We start from the raw sequence: 27825 nt of genomic DNA on the forward strand, positions 1-27825 counted from the left end.
GCAGGCTTTACAATTTGGATCATGCAGCTAGTTATAAATTTTTTATATTTTTCTTCTGATTTTTTTTAAAATTCTTAATCATTAAAAAAAAAAAAAAAATTACACAATTTTATTCATAATCACTTCTTTAATCATTAAGTAAAAAATAAATAGATAAAAAAAATTAAAATACATGAACAGTAAGATTGAGCCAAAAGTTTGGGAACTCCATCAGTATTTTCCTTACCCTTTTTACAATTTCTGCTTACCAAAATAATATGCAGGACAGACATGCGAGTCTTGTCTACTGAAATAGTTCATTTTAAGCTTTGTTGACTGCGTGACTTGATATGCATATTAATGGAGTTCACATAATACATATACTGCACTTTCTTTCTTTGTTCAAACACCTGCTCTCTGCTGTCACTCTGACCGCTATTGTATTATTCCTCTTCTAAGGAAAATTGTAATTGAGCAGTTGCATATCCAAGTCTTAACACGAATTAGGACCTACATCTTTAAATTATTTATGGGCAAAATTCAGCCTGCTCTTCCCAGATTCCAGAGGCGGAGATTATCTTTTAGGAAAATGCTATCTATATTTACAATTTTACGCACATAATCATATGTATACTGAAATGATGAAGATTTTGAAATTTGAAATTGGAATTAAAAATAAAAAAATAAAAAATAAAAGAGGATAAAACTGAAGAAATGTGGCTGCCACTCAATAAGTATAATGTTGTGCATAAAGTTGTGGTACTTGTAGCAATAATCAATGTAAGGTATCAATAATAAGTATTCCAGAGGAGATTACTCATAGCAATAATCAATAGTATCAATGTTGCATGTACAACAAACGGGGGTAATTATCAGTCTTCCATACCGATCATGCTGATGTCCCATTACCCATTCAAACTCAAAACATAGTTCAATGTAAGTTGAAAAAAAGACTTTTTTTAAGTGAATTAATACTTCGGGTACCAAAACATACCTTTGATGCCCTCTGGATCAGGTTCAAAACCCAAATTCCGATAAAACTCCACAACTGGAATGACAATTGAAGAGAAGTAAGACTACAAGCTTACACAAAACAAAAGGAACAGTAACTGAGATGGTCCAATTTAAAACATAGTTGCAAATGTTAAAAAAGGACCAATACCAAAAAGGGCAGGATGATATCAGGGAGGAATTGGAAGCAGGAAATACATGTTTCATATATGCTAGAGACAGGACTTCATAATCTCCATTTTATTGGAGGAAAAATTGAAAGAAAAGAGAGAGACACTATTTAAGGGCTAAGGCCAACGCCCAATGACAGATACGTACCACTGGTAGACAGGCTAATCAATCTACTATACATTTACAATTCTACCACAATGAACACAAACATGAATCTGTAAAGCTACTAATACCTTGACTATCGGCAAAGAGTGTTATATTTCCAATATCCCTCTGCAGAAGAGCCCTTATTAGCATTTCAACAAGTGCCTTACCAAGACCTTGTCCCTGAATGATAAAACACTATTAGACCAATATTGTTTCTGATTGTTACACTCAAATGATGCTTAGGTGCATGAAGACATGGGGCCCAACTCCTAGAATGCCCTAAGTTTGTCATCAATGAATCAGAAACAGAACTGTAGCACCAGAATGATACTGTGCAGGGATTCAAAACATTAGAGTAGTCGTGATTTGAATTGCAGTTTTTCTATCAAACCTGAATTCCCAGTTTAATATCAACAGAGGAGACATTTTTTCCTCAATTAAATATTACCATTATTCACTGTCTTGTGACAAAAATGATACCTGGTAGCTTGGATCAACGAGGACATCCCAAATTGTAGCGTTGAAGGCATGATCTGATGTGGCACGAGCCATTCCAATTAGCTTCTTTTGGTCACTCCCTTCTGTCAAATAACTTCTCCAAGTACACTAAGATGTTCATCAAGTAGTTTTAGATGTAGTAATAAGCATGAATAAAGCTTAACACGGCCACCCATATGAAATAGGAGGATAATGCAACAATGTCAATTTTACTATTTACCTGATCCCGGTGATTTCTTAATAGAATGCAGTGTGGCTACCATGTAGCTGTTTTTCAAAGCTGCAGCTAATTTTGACAGTGGCCTCCGAGGCCAGCCCACCTAATAAAAGGCATGATAACTTGGGGTTTTATGGTTTGACTATCACTAGAAGATTTTAACAGAACTAATGACCATCCATTCTTCAAAGTGGAGAAAGAGTATACACATTTTCACACATTTGTTTTTCCTTTTGATGCATATAATCATATTTTATAAGTATATATAAATCAATTACTGGATGAAAGGAACATCAATGCATAACCAATATCTAAAAGTTCTGTAATTCAAAGTAATAGTTGGTGTCTAGCCCACAAATATTCATAAACATATTAACAAATTAGCCTTCAGTAAAGATCAATCAGCCAAGTTACAATATAAAAACAATGCAAATAAAAATCCCAAGCCTTGGTATATATTTCACAGAGGACTGGGTATATCAGCCCTAATCCATGGAATATGACACAAAATCACTCAACACCACCAATATGTACATACATGCCTACATATGCATAAGCACACATAAAATACAAGCCCCACAGGCATATGGCTTCTAGTTCTTCCATGTTAATGTGCAACAGAGTTATGTGCAGAAAAGCTATCAACGATGGTATATATTACCTTATCACATAGGGCTTGAAGATCATACAAATCAACATCTCCACCTGAAGAGAATATTATTTGTTCCACTGCCCCATTCGGTTCAGTCTTCTCAGTAAGAACAAACTCTTGAGGCAAAGGTTCCTCCACTTCCTGGGGTGCAGAGGGTGTTTCAATGATTTGTGCGGTATTGTTCTTTAAAAAGCTGATACAAGAATCAAGTAAAGAACCTTTAAAATGAAATTAAAGCAACAAAGCAGAAAGCATAATCAAGTCAACAACAATTGCCTGTATGCATAACATCAAGAATTTTGACAAAAACCTTCATAAATTCCAAACTAAGTCTATGTGGCCGTTTAATATCATTGTAGCTTCATCAAAAAAAAAAATCATTGTAGGAGAAAGTGTGGGGTATCCACCTCCTCACAATTTCTAAGCTAGTAAGGGCACGAAACAATCTGAAAGAGCACAATTTTACTGCGTGTTCGAAACATCTTTCCTTCTTATAACATAAAAAAAAAAAAAAGTTTCCGTGTACAGGAGGACGCAATCTGGCCAGTTAATTGATCACCCGAACACAAAGTAAGTTCCCTAGCGTACTAGTTTTTTGTACTAGGCAAATGACAAAACAAGATTCATATATGCTAAACGTGTATATATCTTCATAAATATGTGCATTACCCAGATTTAATGGACTCCCAAAACCCAGCCCTGAGTCGTAAACCCTCATGCTTCCTTCGTCCTGAAAGGATTTAAATATATTTAATAAAAAATAAAACACATACATATACATATACATAGACAGAGAAAGTTACAGAACAGCCCATCTATCTTCTACAAGATAGTTGCAAAAACGGGGGCAAAGTGTACATTACCTCGGTGAAGGCCATAGTTTAGGTTGTGAGGAAACAATAACCTATCAGACATTTGACAATGGAAATCAAATGAAACAAGTGGGCACCTGAGAAATACATATGGAGAGGAAATTTCTTATTTTAATTTCTCCGAAACCCTAACCATACATTCAAAAGTCACTGTACAAGAAACCCAGAAAAGATTATCTCGGATTTCAGATTCCAACCGAATAAACGAAACTTTGAATATGAAAAGGAGAGAAAAATTGCAAGAGCTGTGGTACTTACGGAGAGGAAGGATGAGCTACGTTGCGGGTTAGCATTTTCCGGTGGCCGAGCTGTCTTTGTTGCTATACTTACGATTTGGAGTGGAGTGGGGGTGTAGTGGGGAGGGGAGGGGAGGGGAGGGGATGGATATATATACGATATGATTTTAGTGTATAGATACCGCACGCTCTTGACGCCGCCACCTCCCAATTAAAAGGAAAATGATTTACACTGTTGTGCATTGTGCAATGTAAAACATCTTATAAAAATAATATTGTTTTATAAATTTTTTTTTTATTTTATAATATTTTTATATAATATATGTATATCAATACTTCAATTAAAATGGGCAATGATACATCTCATTTTTTATTATTATTTTACTATTCGATTTTTTTTTAGATTTAAATCTAAATTAAAAATCTCATATTCTTACATAATCTGTAAGAAAATATTTTCGTGTGAGCGTGGCTATCCATCAGTGATTGTTGCTAACTATTACATTAGCATACTTCTTCAAGCTATGAATCGGTGCTTCTTGCTAACTATTACATTTGTATTACAGTTGCTAACCATGGATAGACTTCCCGCTAACCAATTATCACTATCCATTCTCCACAACGTTGTTCAAGACTGTGGTTGCTAACGACGATGGCAAAGAGATTAGCTTTGACTTACCTATGAGTTATAGTGGTGATGAGTTCGAATATGAGGCGATTTCGATCGTCACCCTTATTATTCTCGTGTGTTCTTAATCAGGATTTAATATTAGAATGCCACAACACAACAGAGGGTTGCACGAGATCAGATCAGTACATTCTAGGAATTTTGATTGGTCATCCAAAATATTGTATTGACTTATTGCGAATGGAGGTTGGGACATTTTGTGCATGATTATGCTTGTTACGTGGAAATTACTTCTTGGTTGATTATAGACGATCGATGTCCGTGGAAAAGTTGGTAGGCATGTTTTGCCTTCTGGTAAACCATGCACATGAGGACCAACGCATTGTGGGGTATCGGTTTCAACATTCCAGTAAAACCATTAATCTCCATGTGAGGGCAGTGGTACATGCACTATGTGAGCTTGGGATATAAATTATTGCACAAACACACACAAGTGGAGGGCTTCCTTCTATCGCAGGCAACTCCTAAAATAATCCTTGGTTTTGTGGTAACATTTTTCCAGTATTCTCGTACTTCAGTAACTAGATTTCACTACTTTTGCAACCACAATAAAATAAAAGCTAACACGTTAATTATGTACGCTCGTTTATGTGTTTGCAATGATGGTGCGATGGACGACACCACGATAAATGCGATTGGACTAGCTGATGTACGTGGGGCATATCGAAACCAGTATGGACGAATTGCTCAAAATGTGTTGTGTATATATTACTTTGATATGAAGTTTACATTTTTCTACACGGGGTGGGAGGGAACATCTTATGATGCTCGCGTCTTCATCCATGCCTTGAGTTAACTGGAAGCCAATTTCCATGGCCAGCCGAGGGTAAACCTCCAATATTATTTAACTTTATATATGAATTTTTATTTTTTTATTTTATATATTTTTGTTAATGGGTTGTTAATTAACTATGTGTTTTGGGTTAAATGTGTTCAAGTTACTATTATCTACTTAATTCGGCTTTTCCATGCACTCAGGAATTTATGCCCCCATATTCCATATAAATGTATCTATTACAGGAGTGATCGTCATAGTCAGCATTTATTTAGGGAGTATATATATATATATATATATACACATACTTAAGGTTTGCTTAAGTGGTAAAGGCCTTGGCTTTCGGGGTATGTTCACCCCACGTATAAGGTTCAAATTTTCTTGAATGCAAATAATCTCTAAGGATTATTAGAATAGAAAATTTTTTCCATAAATTACCTGAGGTGAACTTGTGAGAATCTTCTTGCTGAGGGCCAGTGAATTCCTAAGATTAAAAATTTTTTTTTCAAACACCCAATGCAAATAAAAAAATTTAAGAGTATAAAGATTGTTTTAATTATCATCATTCGTCAATTCGTAATGTAATTGAACGCACATTTGGTGTGTTGAAAGATCGATTTAAACTTTTAAAGTTTAATGCCTGTATATACTAGAGCTAGGCAAGGGCTCATCGTTACAACACGATGTACTCTGCATATAAGTTGATTAGAACGGTGACTCAAAATGACTGGTTATTTGAGAGATGAAGTAACATGCAACTCTCTCAAAATGCACATGGGGTTGCAACATGATCATTGAATCAACCCAAGCTATGACTGCAATTAGGGATGAGATTGCAATACCTATCTGGGAAAATATGAGTGGTCATTGAGCATGTATTTCTGGGCATGTATGAGTTTTTGTCATGGTTGTAATGTTATGGTTCTTATTGAAATATATAAACATTTTTCAATATTTAATTTTGAATTGGATTGGCGCTTTGAATATTGATATTTCATAAATCTTGTGTAATTCGAATTAAATAAATTTGAAATAATCTAAAGTTGAGAACTTTAACATCATTGGGAGAGACCTTTAATGGTATATTTGTTATTGATATTTTATAGTATTCCGATTTAAATAATTAAGGAAAAAAAATAAAGTTTATAATTTTTCAACTTATAACCGATAATTATAATTGTATATTCTATATTCATAATTGATAGGAATTTTTTAATTACAACAAATGACATTCAAAATAACTGGTTAACTTTTCGTCCCTGCAATTAAAATTTATAGCTAATCTCTCTCTTTAATCGTTACATCTCATCATCAAGCACATGTACATTATCTTACTCAATACATGATGAAAAGAGCTACTATGTCCACCAATTCTTACCCCTCTACTTGACTGTTTCGAAAAAATTTTATTTTTTATTTTTACTTAGTGATTAAGGAAATGATTTTAAGTGTATTGATTTATTTTTTTTATTTTTTAAAAATATTAAAAAAATGTTAATAAAAAAATTACAAAAACAAGTAGCGATAACAATGAGCGGTGCTACTCAGACAGTAGGGTAGAACCGCTCATACATGATACTGTTTGAAGAGGAATTTCATGGACCATTACTCATTCATAGCATACTTTGTAGACATGGATATAATTAATGATAGGGTTAGAAAAAGCGTTGTCATTTTTACATATACTAGTTGGTCAGTCAGTGTTCATTTACGTACACTCAAGCTTTCATCTTTGCTTGACCAACCCATTCTACCAAACTGTTTTTTTGACTAGCAAGTGGAGACCGAGCTCCGCTAGCTGTAATCAATCTACCTTTCGTGTCATGCCTTCCCAAAAGCTATATATTCTTCCTCCTCCTCCTGTACGTGGGATCGTTAAAATCATCCAAGGAACGTCATGGGAGCAGCCTAATTTTAATTAAACTCATTTTCCAATTGAAGGCTTTGACATCATCCATAAACTCATCTGTAGTTCAACATCCAAAAGGATGATTACACATTCAATCGCTTATGATTAATATCCTAAGATTTGGCGCGACTCAAAATTGAGCAAGTGTGAGGGTTAACTCGAAATTGTTATTTGTATACAAGGATCACTCTCGTATTTGTATTAAATGTGGGCTATGTTGGTTTTTGCTCTCTAAACCTTTCTATACGAGACAACTTGCTTGCAGCAATGTATAAATCTCGTAGTTTTAAATTTCGTTCCGTTCCAACTAGAACGACTGGGATTTTCTATTCAAGTGTAGTATCCAGTACACTATACCTCATATTCCATTTCATTCTAAATTTCAGCCTATTCTGACTCATTTCGGTCAATTCCGGCTATTATAGCCGGAATTTGCATTCCAAAATATATTATGTTTCGAACTGTTTTAATGAAAATTTTATAACTTTCTTTAGTTTAAATGACATTTTTTGTAAATTTTAGATCTAAATGATATTTATGTAGTTTTAAAATCTAAAAGTCATTATATAATTTTAATTTTTTTTTGTAATTTTATATATGCCCCCCATCCTCTCTTTTTTTAATCTCATTATTTTTAATAATTTATCGGCTCTTTTATTTTATTTTTTCTTTAATTTTTTTTTGTCTCAATCTTGAGTTAATGATCTTTCTAATACTATCTTTTAACACCAATATATCTACCTTTTGTATGTTTTCAATCTACATTCATTTTATAAATCCCAAATTCTTCTATTACTTGTACACACACACAATAATACATACACGAGACACACTTCCGTATACATGTAATTATGTTATTAATATACAATTTATATATATATATAGCTAATCCCGAAATGCACAAATATCAAAATATTTCGTTTCAATATTTAAACCGGTACTAATGAGTACCGAAATGAAATTTAAAACATTGATGAACACTAAACTTGGATGGCTTGAGCAAGCATATTGCATCAACCACCAAGTCAAGGAGAGCCCCATGTGGTAACCTAATTGGTAATCTACCATCTTGATCGTGCCCTTTTATGTAAAGCAGAAAGGAACGATAATTATACAGCGAAGACATCCATTTTTCATGGTATGCGTTTTCACGAGTTAGGGGACAAAACTACGTTACTAAGTGATGAGAGATCACTATGGTATGGATAAGCCCCTTCTACGTAGAAAGGAAAGGTACCAACAGCTGATACAAGTTTGCAAATTCAAGCCATGAAAAGATAGTGAAACGCTCAGCCAATCCACAATGCATCATTTCTTGCTTAATACTTGGAATGTCTCCAAAGAAACAAATAGAGAATCCAGAGTTGGCTTAGGTAACTGCTTAATTTAAACAACACATGGAAAATGACACACATACCACGCACAAAAATTTGATCCATTGTCTTTAAGGCCTAATATATTATATTTTCCACACTTCTCAAATGTCACTAACACAAGAATAAATCCAATGAATGTATAATAATGTTTACTGCATAAACTGACCTCAACAAACCTAAACTCAATTATATAACCTTTTTTTTTTTTCTTTTGCATTATATTTTTTTTGTTTTTTTGTCTTTCTGTTCAATAAAGAAAAGGAGAAGGAAAAAAAAAAAAAAAAATCACCAGAACGCTCACCCACCAGGAACTGTTAGCCTATTCTTGTAGCTGTGCTGAAGTGAAAGGTAGCACAAGATATTTCAGCAAGAATTTCTGGAACGGAACATTTCAGCCTAGAATAATATGAACACTCAGCGTCCTGTTTTTGCACGTTTCATGCCACTTGAATTGAAAGGGGACACACTACCACTTGGCCCAGGACTCTCTTCTCTGAAATTTGAATTTAGCATAGCTAATTCACGCAACTGCTGCCTCTTAATAAAATCCTGGGACTCGTCCTGCGTATTGAAGGTTACGTCCAAAAAAAAAAAAAAAATGGAGACTTTACATCAAAACTAAGATCAAAACAAGCCACTAATAAGTTATAAAAACTACTGCAACTAATTAACATATGTAAGGAGAATTTAGGGCAGATTACTGCACATAGCTTCTGTAAATAAGATGTCTGTGCAGGGAATGGGAGCAGCTTATCCAAAGAATTGCTTATACTTACTATAAATCAATTCCTAATGGAATGTTTTCAAAGAAAAAAGGTGAAAGATAAAAGTGTCTTCAACTGAATGCTCGACCTGCAAAAAGGCCCTTCCTCACTTCTCACAAGAAAGTGATAAATCTTAAACATGAAATGAAGGCTTATACCAAAGGTAAAACATAGAGCTTTAATAGATTTAGTATGCCTATTTGGCTTCAATCGCTAAAATAAGACTCTCATCAAATGGCAGATTCCTCTGTGAAGCTATCCTTATGTGAATGCCTCAATTTCCATCAGATTTTCCAAAAATATATATTGTCTTCAAGAACAAGCAAACACGCAGTTGCATTTAAAGGATAAAATTTCAGAACGTGTTGCAAATAATAATAGTTTTTTATTTTTTCTAAGTAATAATAATTAGCCATCCACAATACAATTATGTGGAATTTCAAAATAGAAAGCGATAGGAACTAGTTAGAGATGTATACCACAGGTTTGAGTAATTCTTCAATAATTTCCTGTGCCTGCCTCAACCTTATATCAACAACACTGGCAGGTAAATCAGCCTCAATTAAAATGTGGAGTGGTTCATTCAGGTGCTCATAGCCCGGTCTTCCCCTTAGCTTTTCTTCCTTGAGATTGAAAAGTACAGAACATGCAAATAAATACCAGTCTTAAACATGAAAAGATCACATAAAAAAGTCCATAAAAATCGCATTATATTTCCGTATCAGTTTTGGTTGAATAATTGTTGAGAAACTAGAATTCTAATAGCAGTGCACTACAGGAAGGAGTGGAATAGGTGTGAAGTACCTTGTCTGGATCCTTGATTGAGCCTTTCCCTCTAATGTATACACGGCAGCCTGTTGTAGCTTCCACCCGTTTCAAGGAATTGCCTCTAGGGCCAAGAAGCCGCCCAACAAAGTTGAACTAACACGCATAAAGAAACAAACCATTTGGTGCAACTGGTTTTTAACACAGCGGAACAGATGAAAATATGCAATCAAATTTTACTTCATAAACTAACATTTTATACAAAGCTCACATTTGGGTAGGTATCAACTGGAATTTCCAAACGCAAAATCCTCTTGACAGTGTATGAGCTAGGGCTTGCAGGTGCACCTTGCCAGTCCATTGTCATTCCGGGGGGTCCACTTAATCTCTATTATGTAATGAAAGGTGCTTAGAACTTAAAATGAAATACCAAACAAGAATGAGTTAAAGGAAAAATTGCATGTGGTTCTCAAATACACTAGGAACATTCAATAAAAATTCATCTGTCTGAGCAGAAAGATCGTATGCAGAGTGAACCAGAGAATGTACATGCAGGGTAAGCATGTCAAACAAGCAGCAACCAGCAATAACCCTCCTTGTGGACCATTTACTCCGATTCAGAAAAACATTTAGTATGACCAGTCAAACAACTCATTCTTTGTCTCTTTGCACTTGCAATCTAGTCACATACAAATAAAAAATAACATTAAAAGTAAAAAGAGCCAATCCTCAGGTGTGCTTATATTACATCTGAAAATCAGGTCGCTCATCAAGTCAAGCACATTCATACAGCTAACTAACTATCCCATTTTCACATCACTTGTGAGCTTCAATTGCAATCTTCAAGCATGCATATACCTTGTAAACTATCTAACTCCAAGATAAAAAGAGAGGTGAATATTGAAATAACTTCATTTTATTTGTGCATGTGAATATTACAGAAGGATGTGAATATGCCTTCATCAGTTTAGCATTCATCGCTGCTCATTCAAGATAAACTATATCATCATTTAGCCATCTAATGCAATAACACGTCTCATGAGATGATAGAAGGAGTTGGGGGAAAAGTTGTGAGCCAGCAGAACTGCTGAAATTGAGTATTCTAGGCTGGAGGTTCACAAACAGCTCTGCTTTTTCTCTACTGATGAACTTTCCTCCTTGAGTAGCAGCTTGAGGTAAGTCAAAAACATTTGTAGATTTGTTCAGCTCAGGGTTAAAATGGACATTTTGTGACATGGGTCATTTATAAGAGCACTTCAAATTGTCCATCCACTTCCAAGTTCCTTGACAAGATCTCCGTACAATGACCTCACCTAAAGTTTGACCCCATTCTCAACTAATGCTTTTCTTAGCATATTCCACAAAATTATGCAATTTAATTGGTATGTTTATGTAAAAAAAAAAAAAAAAAGGAAAAGAAAAAGAAAAAGATAGACTTGTTATATTGCTGTGGCTCTACCCTTATTATATTGCCTTCCAATTATATGCATTTGATATACGAGCAATCTACCAAATCACGTGAAGTCAAACATCATACTTATTAACCAGTGACTTAATATCAAACCATATGCATATGACGCACATCTTGTAAACTTATTTGTTCATAGTTGCAAAACTTGAAACACAAAAACAAAATAGAGGTCAAGGGCGCCATAAATCAGATAAACAATAACCTCCGGAGGAAGGCCATTCCAGCCACCTAATCCCGTCCCAGTGACACTTGACATGATGTTTGAAGAAGCCATGGGACTGGGGCTTCTATGCCGAAGTCTGTCAAAGTCACCAAAACCTTGGTTGGACATCATTCCAGAAACCCGTAATATCTCTGCATGTTAAATAGAATTTCATATGAGAAACTGACTCACACTCTTGACAAATATAACATTAAACGTGAGGCATCACTGAAAGGGATGGAATCTTAAAAACATAGCAAAACGTAGGGGGAGGAAAAAAAAAAGCCCTCAGCTACAAGACCATTAAGCCAAGAGCCATATAGAAGACAGGCATATGACACTAGTTAAAGTTCAATGTCTTAGTTCCGCTAAACAAGGATGCCTATTGAGGACAACTACTCAGCTGAACTAGGCTTGAGCAATTCACTTAGGTCTTAAACTCATGTGCAGAATTTTTGTGGACTTACACGCTAGCAAACTGCAGAATAACCAAAGTAGTGAGCTAATCATCTCCATAAACACAAAACTACCCATGAAGCTATGCCAGAGACTGCTAAAAAAGTCTTATAAAACCCCAAAATCATATGCCATCAACATGTTTTATGTTATTAGCTCTAGCATTGTTATACTTGCATCTCATAATTTCATCGTACAAGTAACTAACCAAGACCACCCCGACACCAACCCCAGTGCAAAGTTATTTGCCAGACTCTTTCATGCAATCATATCATTTTCATCCTAAGGCCTTTAGATGATGTATAAATTGGTCCAGACATTACAATTATAAGTTTCTCTAACTTGCCAAAAGATAATAATGTCAAGGTACATTGAAGAACCAAATAAAACTAAAATGATTTTAAAAAGATAGAAACTTGACTTCATTCCAGACTAACAAACTAAGCATCCGCCAAATATCTAAAACTCCATGATTTGGGTTATATTTTCATGAGACTTCCAACTTTCCCAAAGGGAAACATTAATATAGCCTCATCTCAGAAACAAGAATTCCCATATCATCAAGCCAGGAATGCAGACACGCTCAATGATTGTAGGGAAAATAGCAGAGATGGATGCTCGATCAAATCCAATAATTGTTATCATTGACTAGGAAACTGGTGGCCAAGTTCATGCGGCTAAAGGTTTGAGAACAATCCGACCGATCTAATCCCACAAAAACAGGCACATTTCTTAACTCAACAATTCTGTGACAGAGAAGAGAATCAATAAAAATGGCAAATCCAGATCCAAAATTCAGAGATTTAGGAAGTGACCTTGATTTAATAGTCGGCTACATATCGGAAGAACTTGCATGAACGGTCCAAGCTTTTGATGCTCTGCAAGCAGTTCTGACAAGTACTGACTACAAAAAAACCACCCCGTCCACGGAGATCAAAAGAACAGGACTTTGAGAGACACGAAAGAAATTCAACAACTTGACCAAGACTATATCTGTGTCTGCGGTTCAATCCTGTTTAATTGTACAGTACTTTGGGAGGCGTACCTGTCAACATCTGGGGTGCTTCTAATCTGTGGTGAAGCAGCCCTTGCGGGTGAGAAGTTGGGATTGTACAGACCTGACATGGCTTTTTCGCTTATATTTTAGAGAGAATTCGAACAAACAAAGGAATGAGATTGAAAAAAGGGTTTAGTTGTTCTCGTTGCAGAAGAAAAAGGAGAGACAAAGCACCATCAATAAAGGGAGCCTGTAATAAGGGAAGAAAAAGAGAAAGAAGCAGCAGAAAATAAATGGGTCGACAGCTCTGTCAAATTTGCAGAAAGGGAAGCAAAACCTTTAATTATTTTCTTCTTTTCGGTTCCACTAAATAATTTTCTCTTTTTAATATTCAACCTTTGCCTTTGGAGTTTTGTTAAGCAAATTCTATTATTTATGTATAAATTTATCGCATTAACCACTAACCAACCTTTTTTATAATTAAAATAAATTATTTACGTTCCTATTTGTAAAAAACAGAACTCAACTCATGAGCTGCCGGCAGTGGGAACTGAGGGTCGAAACAAGTGGGATCTTTCCTGAACCGAGAACTTTAACTTAAGGCCTAAGAATCTGCAGCAAAATTATTACAGTGGCCGAACGAGCGAGGAAATACACACAGTGAGGACTGTGAGAGGTTTTCGCCTTTGGTTTTTTTTTTTTTAATTAATTTACTGCTGAGGTGGAATTGAGATTTGCTGTGCCGGATATATTCTAGATAAATGAGATTTGTAGTTATGGAATGTTTAAATATTATATAATTTTTTTTAAAAAAAATAAATAAATAAATACAATATTTAAAGAATTTTTTTTTTTTTATAAATAATTATCCGACGCTTACCCAACTCACGACTATAATATTATTCTATATACTGTCGTCATACATGTCATTGCATTTGCGAAGGAAGGAGTCGGGCACGCAAGAAATCAAGGTTGTGTTGGGGTTGTCCCTCCCGCACAAGCGTGGTAGAGGCAGAGGCAGCGTCCCAATGGCAAATGATGTTTTTTGCCAACGCAGTATTAGCTGGACAGTCCATTGTGATTGTATTTACTCAACCTCAACCTCTAAATAACATTACGTACATTTCTTACTTACGAGTGTGTACGACAGCGTCGTTTTGCTTGGCTTCCTCGTTCTGCTTTATTTTTCCTCTATTTCATCCTGATCTGCCTCTGCCTCTGCCCTCCCTCCTTACTTGGAAATTAGAGTGCGCCATTTTATTTTTTTCCAAGCAACTTGACATGCCATTACTGATGTGCTCGCTCGAGCATCAAGCTTGCCATTACTTGATTCTTCCCAGATCAAACAGTGAATGCAATAAAAAAGTAAAAAAAAATTCCAGAAAATTAGATGACTGGAACTGGAAGGCCTGAAAATCTTATGGAACTCACTCCAACATTTTCCAATACACAATCAACCATGATAACCCACTCTCTTTGCCCGCAGCCCCATTCTATACAAATGAAGTAACTCTCCCTTAATTTCTCCATAAACCATTAATTAATTTGTGCAATATATATTGTCTCTCAAGTGAAAGACTCCATATATATATATATATATATAAGAAGCTGATCTATTAGCTGCATGCCATGGTACCGACTACTCCAGAATCGTGAAACCATGTCTAAAACGTCAACCATGCAGATGCAGCAGCTCCGCATTAAGATCATGCACCTCAAGTTCAAATTTCAAATACTGAGTCCAAGCCATAGCAGACCTACAGACAACCCATGTTCAAAAATGAGTAAATTGATCTCTGTTTCACCACTAGTTCTGCTACGCCTCTCTCTTCTCCAATTCATCCTTCCCTATCTTTGAGGCCAAAAGATCAGTACCTCCTTTCATTCCTTCTTCTTCCCCCTCTGATCTTCCTCAACCAAACAACCCTGATAGTTGTAACAAGGAAAAGCATAAACATAAGGCCACATAAAACAGAGAGTTTTAATTAGACGTACAAGATATTTGGCGGAAGACATCTCATGGGGCTCACTTGGATTAATTCCAAAAGTAGGCAAGCCACGAATAAAGAACAAAAACTTGTCACGCTCAAACAAGCAATGCAGGTTCATACACTCATAGTTAATATTGGTCATATTTTTTTATTATTATTATTTAATTAATATTCTAATAATAACTAGAAGATAGACAATCCATTCGTCAATGTAATTATAGATAGATAAGAATGAATAATCACTGATTTTATATAATTTATATTTGATGTCTATATCTAAATTGCAAATATATATATATAAATCATAATTGAGAGGCATGCAAATACGTTTTGGGAGACGGAAGTCAAGAGCGGTGGGGGCCTCAATGAACGATAACCAATTGGGTTGAGACAGGACAAGGATTAACTATAATGTCACCAACATTAGGCATTTAATAAAGGGAGTGATACTAATACAGTAATACCTACCACTCACACCAATGCCTAAACAAGATCCGACAATATAAAAATTGGTCTCGGGGACCTTGGACTGTTTATAAATGGTGTTTTAAGTTTTAACTGTGTAATCGAAAAGGTAAAGCTCATGGAATTCACATTAATAAAGAGAATATTCAGACTCCCAAAATAACTTAAAAATAGCTTTTGAAACCATTACTATGAAAATCAATTACAAACACAACCTTAAATTAATTAATGGAGGCTATGGAGCCAGCCAGCCTACTTTTTGTCCCTGTCTGTCTGTCTCTCTGTCTGTATTACATTTCTTAGAGAAGCCCAAGGCCCATACTCTCGGAGCCGGGCTGAGGACTCGTGGCAGATAACCAACTAACCAACCAACTCCTTCCTTTCCAAGCCTGTGAGCAGCAGGGGAAAAAATCAAGGAGAGAGAGAGAGAGAGATCCGATCATCCTCGACTCGAGATGGCGTGGGTTTGGTGGGAAGCAGCTCTACCTCTGGGAATCATAGCAGGAATGCTGTGTTATGGGTAGTGCTCAGTATTACATGCACAAAGCCGTTCATGACCGGGTATCTTCTTTTTTGTTTTTTCACTTGTAGATTATTATATCTTATCAATCATCCTTGAAATCATTATTTCTCCGACCGACGTTATTCCTAATAATTACTTTACTGATTCTTTTTTTTTTTTCTTCCAGACGAAGCATATCAGCAACGACGTGTGGGATGTGGCTATGGAACGGAGGGACAAGAAGCTCATTGAGAAGCTCTCTGCTGCTGCTCATTATTAACAATAAAAAGGAAAAAATAAGGTTTTTTTATTTTTTACTTTGTGATCTTTCTTTATTTATCAATTTTTCTCCAGTCACTTTTTTTTTTAATCATTTAGGGTATCGTTTCAATTTCAGATAACCGGGTAAAATATATGTTGCATTTGCATAGTCTCTGAAGTTCCTCGCCTCTGTAGTTCCTTGTCATCAAAAGATCCGTGTGACGTCGATGCATTACACGAGCCCAGGATTTAACCGAAAAAGACTTTGTGTTTGCAAGGTCTCTTGAGTCCGAGATTTAACCTGACAATCGACATTTTGCATTTCGCAGCATTTCAGTTACCTGTCCAATTGTGTGTGTTGTGTCTACATATTTCCTTAAATATTTTGTTGTTGTTCTTATCAGAAAGATTTTTTTGTTGTGATTGTCATGTCTCCCCTCAAAATAAGATGAGTGATTTATGAGGTAAGGATCTCTGCTTGTCTCATTGTGGAAATCATGATATGATGCATAATAGTTGAATATGAATCTGTGCCCAACCCAAAAGGGTGATTAAACAGATTTTGACTAATCTATGGACGACCAATGACTCTAAACATTAAGGATAATGCAACCCAAACAAGTTGGAATTTCAAAATGTATATAGTTTAATAACTTGATACATCGATTCTATCAAGCTGGAGTCGGTTGGACTAATTGTAAGGCACCGCGGCATTGCATGATCCGATTCAAGCTGGTTTCTGAAATTGCAATGAGCTATTTCTGTGTAAACTTCAGTTTTTTTTATATGAGATTGCCGAATGATTAATTTATGCTTGTTCACATGTAATTAACAGTTTTCATGATGCTTATTATAAAGTAAAATAGGCAAATGTGTATGTTTCTTTTTCTTTCCCTTTTCTTTTGGGGCTGGCAGGGGGCTGGGTCTTCAGTTTTCTTAGACCTTGAACAATGGCCTTCAGATTGTTTTTTTTTTTCTTTATGAAAATGGGAGTTATTATAACTTTTTGGGTTTCTTCTAATACTTGTGTTGTTTGCAATCTTTCCGGTTGTATTTTTTTTTTAAATTTTTTTTATGAGGATGGAAATTATTATAAACTTTTGGGTTTCATCTAATACATGCATTGTTTACAGCCAAGATCTTAAACTTCTACAAAAAGTAATTTGTATAGCTTTTTCGACTGCTTTTTGGATTTCTAGAAGTAAAATTAACTCAGTATGTTCATCTCTAAAATGGTTTAATGAACATAAATGTAAGGCAATTATTGACAGTTGCCATATTTTCCAGATTCTCCATCTTCAGAAAATCAGTCACCCTTATTCTAAGAATCTGTCTAATTTGTATAATTAGTATACTTGCCTTTGATATATGTTTCCATACTTAGTCTGATCCTTGTAATTAGTTCCATAATTTTTGTAATTATAAGATCATTCCCTTACCTACAAAGTTTCCATACAAAGTTAGCCTTTTGTGGCTATATATATGTAACGTTCCTCATTATAAAAATCAAGTTATGTGAATGAAAGTTTGAATATTTCTCAATTTTAACATGGTATCAGTCTAACTGATCCCTACCCCTGCCAATATGACCAACTCCTTACTCGCCTTGCTCGCACCGTCTTCGCTCACCACCTCCTTGAATCCTTCAGCCCACTTCATTGGTAACACACTTTCTCCTTCCTCTAGTTTTTCCTTCGATCGGCACCACCACTAGGTGGTGAACAGCGGCGCAAGCCACCATTTGTGCCACCGGCGTGATGCCTTCGTTGACCTGAGAAGTATTGTCTCCAAGCACAACGTACAACTCCCTAATGGCCAAGTTGTTCCCGTCGAAGGGATGGAAACCTGTGTTCTCTCTCCCTCTCTCATATTACATAATGTCTATTTTGTCCCTAATTTCTCTTTTAACCTTTTGTCAGTTCCCCAAATTACCCTTCATAACTCGTGTCATTTTATTCTCATCTAACACTTGTTTATTTCAGGACCCACAATTGATGAGGCCGATTGGAGCGGGTGATCTTTGCAATGGGCTCTACATGTACTGGCGTGAATCTTCTCTCGCTTTAGCTACCCAATCTACTGTCAATAAGACCTTATGGCATCAACGTCTAGGTCACCCTTCCCATTTTATTATTCCTGGTCTTTTTAATTCTCCATGCATTTTCTCTGATTGTGATGTTTGGTCTCAATCTAAGTACACCCGATTAGCTTTTTCTATTAATGCAAATAAAAGTGTTTCTCTTTTTAATCGCATTTTTTGTGATATTTGGGGTAGCTAATCATACTTCTTCTCTGAGTGGGGCTCACTATTTCCTCACCATTGTCGATGATTTTTCACGCACTACTTGGATGTACCTAATGCGTTTTAATTCTGAAACTTTTACTCATTTAACGCATTTTTTTGCTCGTCCAAAATCAATTTAATACTGCTGTTAAAATTATTCACACTAATAATGGACAAGAATCTCTTTCTCATCAATTTCAAACTTATCTTCAAAATCATGGCATCATTCATGAACGTACCTGTATTAAAACGAAACTCCATAACAAAATGGTGTTGCAGAATATAAACATAGGCACCTTCTAAATGTTGCCCGTAGTCTTCGTTTCCAAGCACATCTCCCTTTAAAATTTTGGAGAGATTGTGTCATCACCGCTGCATATCTCATTAATCATACCCCCAGTTGCATTCTCCAGAATAAGTCACATTTTGAAATTCTTTTTAATAGAACACCCAGCTATGATCATCTTCGTGTATTCAGGTGTCTTTGCTATGCACAAACCCTTAGTGCTCACCCCGACAAATTTTCCCCCCGTGCCACTAAATGTGTTTTTTCTTGACTATCCAAGCACTCATAAAGCTTACAAACTCTACAATCTCGACACTCATTCAATTTTTTTATTCTCGTGATGTCACCTTCCATGAACACCACTTCCCTTTCCAACATATTCTTGCTTCTAGGAATCTATCTAATTTGTATAATTAGTCTACTTATCTTTGATACATGTTTCCATACTTAGTCTGATCCTTGTAATTAGTTCATAATTTTTGTAATTAGAAAATCATTCCTTTACATACAAAGTTTTCATAGAAAGTTAGCCTTCTGTGGCTATATATATGTAACGTTCCTCATTGTAAAAATCAAGTTATGTGAATGAAAGTTTGAATATTTCTTAACTGCTGTGATTGCGATGTTGTTAGACTTGGTGGAAGAACTGTATTTGTTCTTGGCCACATATCTTGATGTACCAAGAATTCTACTCGAATCATTAATGCCTTCATAATGGTTGTATTTATTCCTATTTATATCAAGTTGCCTTATATTTTTTGTATTTTTGTTTTCATCAGATAGTTTTGTGTGGTGAAATTGAGTTATGTTAGCTGCCTGATAGAGCGAAAAGAGCCTCGATGCTACTTTATCACATAAAAGATTGGGAATGACAATGTACGTTCTTACTTAAAGGAGTGAGAATCGTAGAGTATGTTATCAGTGTTGCAACATCCTTTATTTTTTGGGAAAAGCCTTCTTGGTTTTTTTGGGTCCAACTCTTTTGGACCTCATTTTGGGTTTTTTTCTCAACCAATAATACAGGCCTTCCTTCCTTTTATGGGATGGGGGCGTTTGTGTTGGGGCGGGATCATGTGCGCTCTTTAAGGTTTCTCTTCTTCTATGGGATGCTGCTTCTTGTTGAGTTGGAAGGTTCAGCTCAACCACGCCAAGTTTTAAGACACTGAAAAACTTATCACAGGAAGTTTTAATTTCTATTATATCAACTCATAGGCTTATATAGTATACTTACAGCCCGACCCTTACATCTATCTGCCTTCGTTGTTTTACATGTGTGCATGCACTTGTATGCTTTCGGTTTCCATGGGGGTTCTATTTTAAAAAGATGTTTAAATTCTTCTCATTCTGCCATGTACATGCGCGTTTGTTTCTCTGTGTTCATCGAGTATTTTCGTTGATTTACCATAAATGCAGGAACTCTGGAAGCTGGAATGAACTGCCAGCAATGCTTAAGAGCCTCAAGAGAAATTGTGATGTTGTTTTAGTTTTTTTGTTTTCTTTTTGCTTTTCCATTTTTCTTTTGAGAAATACTTAGCCACAAAGTAATTATAGAAAAGTAATCTCACAAATTGATGTGGGTTGATATTGTTTGTTAGATTGTAAAATTACTTTAATTGTAAAACAAATCTGACGGATCACATGAAGTCACGTCAGTTTGTAAGATTACTTTTGTGTAATTACTTTGTAGCTGTAGCACTCCTCATTTCTTTTTGTATGTGAAGTTGCATTAGCTTGGAATTGTTTAGGAAAAAAGATCATTTGTTCGTCAGCTTCTTGTGTGTTGACTCATTGAATTTGGGCTGCAAGAGTTTTGTTGATTATGAGGTACCTTGTAACCTAATCTGTTTCTGTCATGCCTCAGAATATCGAGGGGCTTACTCCAATAGAATCTTAAGAACTATGTATTTGGTAGATGATCCTGGGAATCGGAACCTTGTTGTTTGGTAAATTAACATGTGTTTAGAGCAAGAAAAAGCGATGTGTATACTGTCTATAGCTTTGTAAATACCAACTATTGACCGACATGATAATCCAACTGACTGGATATTGGCACTGGTTATTGCTTGTCATGCTACAGCAGTTGTGTTGTTGCTGATGCCGATCAAGGCACACAGCCCCTTCTCTTCAGCATTTGATTGGAATCTCTTTTAAGAAAAACCTCCGGCCATTTAAAAACTACCAACATTCATGCATTTATGCACGTGTTACACATGACGAAAACAGAAACTTTATCCAGTGTTCTTCTATATATTAATTTGAAAATATATAGTTACAAAAAATATTCTTAAAAAATCTACTTGATTCGATATTTTCAAAATAAATTATAAAGTGTTTTATATTTTCCTAGATGTATGTTAGTAAGTAGAAAGAAATGAAATAATTGAGGACATTAAAAAGGTGATGAAAGTTCACCAACACCAACACCAAACAACCAATGAGATGCCCGGAGAGTCAGAGAGAGCACAGCTTGCTTGAAGGAAGAAGGCCTTCTCGTTGTCGGCCGTCATACAAACCTTTTCATTCATGTCAATCCCATTTTGTCATGCTTTTATAAAGGTGAGTTTGTCGTAGGATGAAGACATAAATCTTGTTACGTTTTTACTTTTAATTTTATTTCTAGTAATGATAAATCAGTCAGTGTAATAATGTGATTTCGCAGCTGTCTGGAGGATGAGAAGATAGGTCCGATTAGAAACTCTCAGTTGCTTCAACAATCAGATATAAGGTTTTGGCGGTGCTGAAGAACTTTGATTCCATAAAATGACATCTACATCTTGGCATGGACTCATTATTATAATTCTCAATGATAGAAATATATATATATATAAAAATAAAAATAAAAATAAAAATAAAAAAAAGAGCTGCTTCATGGACTCGTTTGTTTTTATTAGCCTCTTTGGCCAGCATGTGGAATCTTTATGTTGCATTTTTTTTTTTTTTTTAACTTAATTCTTTGGATGGTCTGGAAGAGAAGCATCGCATAAGCCTCCAATTGCTTAAAGAAATAAAGGAAAAAAGAAAAAAGAAAAAAGCTAGTGATTTTTTTAATTGCCGTTAACTGCTCCAGTCACTTTCATGGATGGGGGTGGCCACCAGACCAGAGGAAGAGGAGGGAGGCAGCAATGTGTACGTAGGGCTTGATCTTTAAAATAAACTTTGTTAATTGAGACTTGTCTACAACCATGCCACGCCAATTAAGCATTATGGCCACCACCCTGCGTGCCTAAAACAAAAGTGTTCATGCACTAATTAACTGTTTTCTTTTTATAGGACATGACATGTTATCACCATTCACAATTATTTTCATGGGATGGATGTATTATTGTGATGACTTTTGGCTTTCTTCTTCTACTACTTCATGCATATGCAGTTTACACCATTTCAATCCCTCTTTACGCATGCAGCAAAAGTAATATGCTTTAGTTACCAGGAAGCACAAGTAAAACAACTGGGAAAAGAGAGAGACAAGAAACTACCTATAACATAAAATGCTCCATTGTTCAGAATGATCTTCGAGACCAGAGAATTACCTACAGCTTAGGAAAGGACGTAGTTGCGGTCAGACAGAAATATAAAATATATCAATAGGCATATCAACTCGTTTCCATATTACTTTCTTTAAAAATTGATAGCAACAACACCAAAATGAAACTTGCCATTAGAAATTTTATTCCTTGTCAATTTGGACGACTAAATTCATTACATTTAAAATCACTTTGGGCTACTACACACCACAATGAATCATAAAACTATGGACGGCTTTGAGACTGATTACACAAAAATCCTATATTAACCACACTAAAACCAACAGTCTACCAAGAAACGAAAAGGGAAATGAGACACCACAAAAATAGGTGTGATTTGGAAGAATTACTGAATACAGGAATTGAACTTGAATATGAATGGTATTTGGACGAGAGCGGAGACTTATACACTCTGTGTGGGAGTCAGGGTGCATATTCAGTCTCGAGGACTGGTTGTGTTCGAGTCACTGTTGCAGCAGGGGCTTTCGTATTCCCAACCGTGGTCATATGCAAGGCTTCTCCAACATCTGCAGCCCTCTCCATCTGTTGCACTTTCTTCCGGTGCTTGAACTTCTGCACCCACAGAACCAGGAATGTCAACAACATCAACAGTGCAAGTCCACCTAGCACGGATCCAACAATTATCCCAACTTTCGAATTACTTTTCTTTCCTTCACCACCCGATCTTGGACCTACATTTGGAACTTCGGCACTTGGTGTAGGAGAGATTGGTGGTGGAGCAATAGACTCGACCACAATAGAGAAATGACCCTGGTGAATTGTTGAACACTTATAATCAGACGATACGCTGCTGAAACTGTGTTGACCATACAAATCAAACTGAACACATTTTGCTACAGCCCCATCAGGAGCTGATTCCACATCCGGAAATCTAATTGATATGGGATCTCCAGTCGCCGTAATGTTCAATTCTGGTAAATCTGTAGCTGACAAGTTTGAAGCATTATAAGCAAGCAGACCCAGCACTGGAGTTAAGTGATTGTAACCAGATAACTGGTAATACGTCCTGGACCAATTGCCCAAGTTTTGGTAGACCAAAATAAGCCTCTTGACATATGGTTGCTCGCTAACTCCAGTGGGAATATGGAACTCTTTGTAACTATCAACACCTTTTCTAAATAGGCTACCGCTCCTCAGCCTCAGTGCTGCAATCTTGATCCCAGTCAAATTCGAGGGAACATCCCCATTATAGGGAATGCCAGTCTTTGGACGAACTAATTCAACAAAAGCCCTGTAAGCGTAGTCCTGGAGCAGTGCATCCAGAGCACGAGCAGGGCTTAAGGAAGACCCATTAGTGGATTGAGCCCTCAGGGCCGGCAGGCAGAAGAACCACATCAGTAGAATAATCATCGAGAGACTCCGGAGAAGAAGCCCCATCGATGCTTTGGAATATTTCACAGATTCAGCTCAATGAACTGACGATTCGAGCTTGTAAAATCCCAGAGGGTACCCAAATGGTCAACAACAAAAGCTATATTTAATCCCTCAGATCAATAGAATAATAACGGAAACATGCAAACTTGTGCAAAGAAGCTTCAAATTGCATAATTGGAGGCACATCTATCCCTAATAAATGGAAACAGCGGATAGGGAGTGCCAAAAGAGAGTTATATTCTCAGGGAGGGTAGGGGGTGGTATAAAGCAGCTTTGAAGGTTTCAACCGTTGTAACCCCTTCTGCCCTCAGCTCAGACAGAATATCTTTATTTCCCTTTTGGAACCCTGGTAAAAGAAATTCTGCAAGACTTGGGGAATCTTTTAAGCATTATTTCATTTCTCCAAGGAATTGAAACCCTGATTCCTCTCCATTTCCCCATCCGAAATAATAAACCGAACAAGAATTGAAATTAAAACAAAGAAAAAAATTAACTCGAGAGAGAAATCTTCTTCTTCAAGGTTTGAACGGTCAACAAAATAAAAGCCCCAGTAATTACTACTGTAGAATTTCTATATTTGGACCAAGAATCAAAAGGAAACCGTATCAATATTATCAGCAGAGGCACTAAATACCTGATCTCCTTGAAGAAGGGGTTCCAGTAGAAAAACCCTAAATCTTGGCCGAAGTTTCAGCTATCCAAAAAAAAAAAAACAAAAGGCCAAATGTCCTGCTTTCAATAGTTTGCTGGAAGCTGAGTAAGGCATGCAAAGCCCAAACTCGCGCGCGCGCAGAAACCCACAATGGCACAAGTATTAAAGACCCGAACAAATAATATATCGCCCAAAAGAAAAGGCATAAAACCCAAGAATCTTCAAGAATATCATCATTAAATTTCTAGGCAAGATCACAGTGAAGGCTCAGCAACACCACCGACCCGTATCAGAGTCTTCAAACGGCCTGCATTTGACTAAATCCGGATGTTATCGCCGAGATAGACGTGGTGGGCGATGATTATCAGGGAGTGTGTAAGGGATCCAGAGCTTTTCTGAATAAAGTGGTGAAAGGAATAGTCGTAGAGTTGGGGTTTCTTTCTCCTTACTTTTAGATGTCAATGGAAATGGGCAAGACTTGGAGAGAACAAAGATTAGTAGTGAAAGAGAGCGAGCAGTGGGCTTGGAAGTTAGAAAGACAAAATCTTGTTAGAGAAAATCTGAAAAATAGCAGAGGAGAGTGATAACCTTGTGGACGCAGATGGGCAGCAGAGCCGGACCGAGGGAGGCGAGTAAAAAATAAAATAAAATTAGAAAAGGCAGGATGCAAAGAAAGAGAGCAAGGGAACAGAGACTTGACTCTTGAGTGCTTAAATATATTATATATATACACACACATGCACATACATACATATATATATATATCAATTATAAAATAAAATAAAAAATTAAAACATTTTTATTTTTTATAAAAGTAATTATTTTGTCTTATACACTTTTTAATTTGTTAATTTTATTTTATTTATTATTTTGTTTTAAGTGTGAAATGTTGTGAGCCAACTATTTTTTTGGCTGAAAACTGAATACCAAGGCCTACCTTATCAAACTCTCGTCTATTTACAGACAAAATAACTGGTCCACAAAAACACTTCCTTTCTCACTCTCTTTCTCTTAAGTAGTCTCCTCCTAATAACTTGTCAACATTACATTGCTTATACCGTAAGCATATGAATTGTCTTAATCTCAATATTTTCTTAGAGTATATCATACATATTTTTTTACTATCCAAACGGGTCTAACGTTGCACACTTGAATGTCGACAACGTGGCAGCGTTGAATAAAATTAGGATCATGAAAATAATACTAAATATGGCTACAAGATAAATTAATGTTATTAGCGAGATTTATGTAAATTATAATAATAATAAAAATGTTGTATTTAGTGGCTTATACTTAATATAGCTATTTTTCATATTTTAATTCTTAAAGAGGAAGCTCTAAAATATCTTTATCCATTAAAATTTATTTCGCTAGCTAGGGCTAAATTTTGACTTTTGTTTTTATCTTTTTAAAGACGTGGGGTTCAACTTTCAACCTGCCTCGCTTATATTCTCAGACATAGAGCATTCACAATAAATTTTATAAAATATAAATTTTTATAAAATATAAAAAAAATAATCAAAAGTCTCTTCTATTAGATTATTTCTTCTATTTTTATTTTACATTTAACTACAGTAAATCCTTTACATATAAAAATTACTGTTCATTTATCTAAATAACTTTTTATTATTTCTAATTCTCTCTAATTTCATCATCTTTTATTTTTATCTTATTTTCATTTTAATCCTTTTATCACTTTTGCACATGTCCTACTATCTTATCTCTTATATGCTATATAACATTCCGTTTATAGTTTATTCGACTTTTATGCATGTAGAAATTTTGATATTATTTTTATTAATAACAAATGCAGGTATTTTTTTAATCGCTCTACTCTTTTTTTAAAGTAATTTAAAATATTATATTATACATAAAAAAATATTATAAATATCAAAATATATGATGTATAGAGCAATATTTAAAATATATGATGTGTAGAAAATATAATATTCAAAATAAATAAAAAAGATTAAAAAAATATAATATTTAAATGATATAAAAAAATAGATAAACTAATATATAACGTATTGTAAAAGTCAGTATGTAAAATAAAAAAGATAAATTTTAATAATATATTTTAAAAGAAATGATAAAGAAGTCATTAGAAAGGTTCTTGTCAATTTTGTTTGTAAGATTTTAACGGATTGTAAAAAAACAAAATAAAAAGACAAAAAACAAAAGATATAATATATAAGTAATAAATATATACCTAACATATTTTTATAACACATTTTATAATAATGTCATAAGATGAAGATATTTTTATAAAAAAATATAATTATATAAAATATTATAAAAAATATTGTGTGAAAGAGTAGTACTACACTTTCCGAAAAAAGCTCCCGAATGTATTTTCCGAGCAGCATATTTTATTTTTATTTTATTTTATATATTTTTTTAATCATCATAAATATTTAAAAAAATAAAAAAAAAATTTACATTGTTATTAAAAACCATTTTCCTAATCATTAAATAAAAAAAATTATTCGAAACACTTCTTACGTTCCAAATTCGAGACGTTTAGGCTTCGTTTGAATCATCAACTACTCTTAACTCATCATTACAACTTTTTCAAATTTCAACATAAAATATAATAAACAATTCAATTTTTTCAAATTTTAAAATAATAATAATATTAAAAAATAATATTCTAATAATATTTTATCATCTCAATTCAACTCAACTCAACATCTAAACTCATCTTTAATATTTCTCGTGTGAAAACATTTGCCATAATATGTTAGTTGAGTCAGATGGATGTAGAGGCGCCGCGACTGTTGAAGAATGAACAATGAGGACGCGCAAATACTTATTACCTCAAATTGACAGTATGTACTATCGTGTCCACAGCCTTTTTTTTTTCTTTTTGTTTTTGTTTGTTAAAAAAGTACGACCTGCCGAGTCTCCCGACTGGGCCCTAGCCGATCATCCCAGGTCATTGAACGTACCCTAGGACTTAAGGGACAAGCACACGGAGTCCAGTAATAATTTTCTGCGTATGCAATTACAATTACTAAAAACTCTCATCCGCCGGCCGGTACCCTCCTTAGATGAGATCCCAAACCTCCTCACGTGTCGACCTAAAACGGCTATTTTCGGAACTTTACCTGCACTAAATACACAACTCCTCCCTAAAGCCTAAAAGAAAAGTAAAAGCAAAAGCTTCCTTGGCCTTGGGTGTCATGAAATATTGTACGTACGTAGGACCAAAGTCATGCAAGCAAGGCAATTTAGGACCGTGACGGAAGGCCGTGCAATGACCGTTTGGGCCCCCACGTC

The 27825-nt window shown here is 35.2% G+C and overlaps 3 protein-coding genes and 1 pseudogene across 4 annotated transcripts; 1 reads left to right on the top strand and 3 right to left on the bottom strand.

Moving 5' to 3' along the window:
- Positions 1-686: 686 nt before the first annotated feature.
- Positions 687-3926, bottom strand: LOC108986255 (probable acetyltransferase TAP2). 2 transcript variants are annotated; one of them, XM_018958817.2, is made up of 8 exons: positions 3806-3926; positions 3539-3624; positions 3345-3405; positions 2685-2868; positions 2027-2126; positions 1789-1889; positions 1395-1488; positions 687-1027 (listed from the first exon to the last, which is right to left on the bottom strand). In XM_018958817.2, exons 1-8 carry the CDS (start codon positions 3838-3840, stop codon positions 948-950), a joined length of 741 nt encoding a protein of 246 aa, XP_018814362.1. In that variant the 5' UTR covers positions 3841-3926; the 3' UTR covers positions 687-947. The 2 variants fall into 2 exon arrangements, with proteins under 2 accessions (XP_018814362.1, XP_018814363.1); XM_018958818.2 differs by having other exon boundaries at positions 3539-3579; positions 3806-3921.
- A 4658-nt stretch (positions 3927-8584) lies between these two features.
- LOC108986290 (KH domain-containing protein At2g38610) lies at positions 8585-13529 on the bottom strand. Its single transcript, XM_018958867.2, has 7 exons — positions 13235-13529; positions 13005-13093; positions 11734-11885; positions 10332-10448; positions 10100-10216; positions 9775-9918; positions 8585-9092 (listed from the first exon to the last, which is right to left on the bottom strand). The coding sequence occupies exons 1-7, from the start codon at positions 13312-13314 to the stop codon at positions 8946-8948; spliced, it is 846 nt and encodes a 281-aa protein (XP_018814412.1). The 5' UTR covers positions 13315-13529; the 3' UTR covers positions 8585-8945.
- A 2453-nt stretch (positions 13530-15982) lies between these two features.
- On the top strand, positions 15983-19743 carry LOC108986257 (annotated as a pseudogene).
- Positions 19744-22621: 2878 nt separating this feature from the next.
- On the bottom strand, positions 22622-25271 carry LOC108986283. Its single transcript, XM_018958859.2, has 2 exons — positions 24529-25271; positions 22622-23948 (listed from the first exon to the last, which is right to left on the bottom strand). Exon 2 carries the CDS (start codon positions 23895-23897, stop codon positions 22923-22925), a length of 975 nt encoding a protein of 324 aa, XP_018814404.1. The 5' UTR covers positions 23898-23948; positions 24529-25271; the 3' UTR covers positions 22622-22922.
- Between the last annotated feature and the right edge of the window lie 2554 nt (positions 25272-27825).

This window comes from Juglans regia, chromosome 3 (genome assembly GCF_001411555.2).
Source record: "Juglans regia cultivar Chandler chromosome 3, Walnut 2.0, whole genome shotgun sequence".
Classification (NCBI taxonomy): domain Eukaryota; kingdom Viridiplantae; phylum Streptophyta; class Magnoliopsida; order Fagales; family Juglandaceae; genus Juglans; species Juglans regia.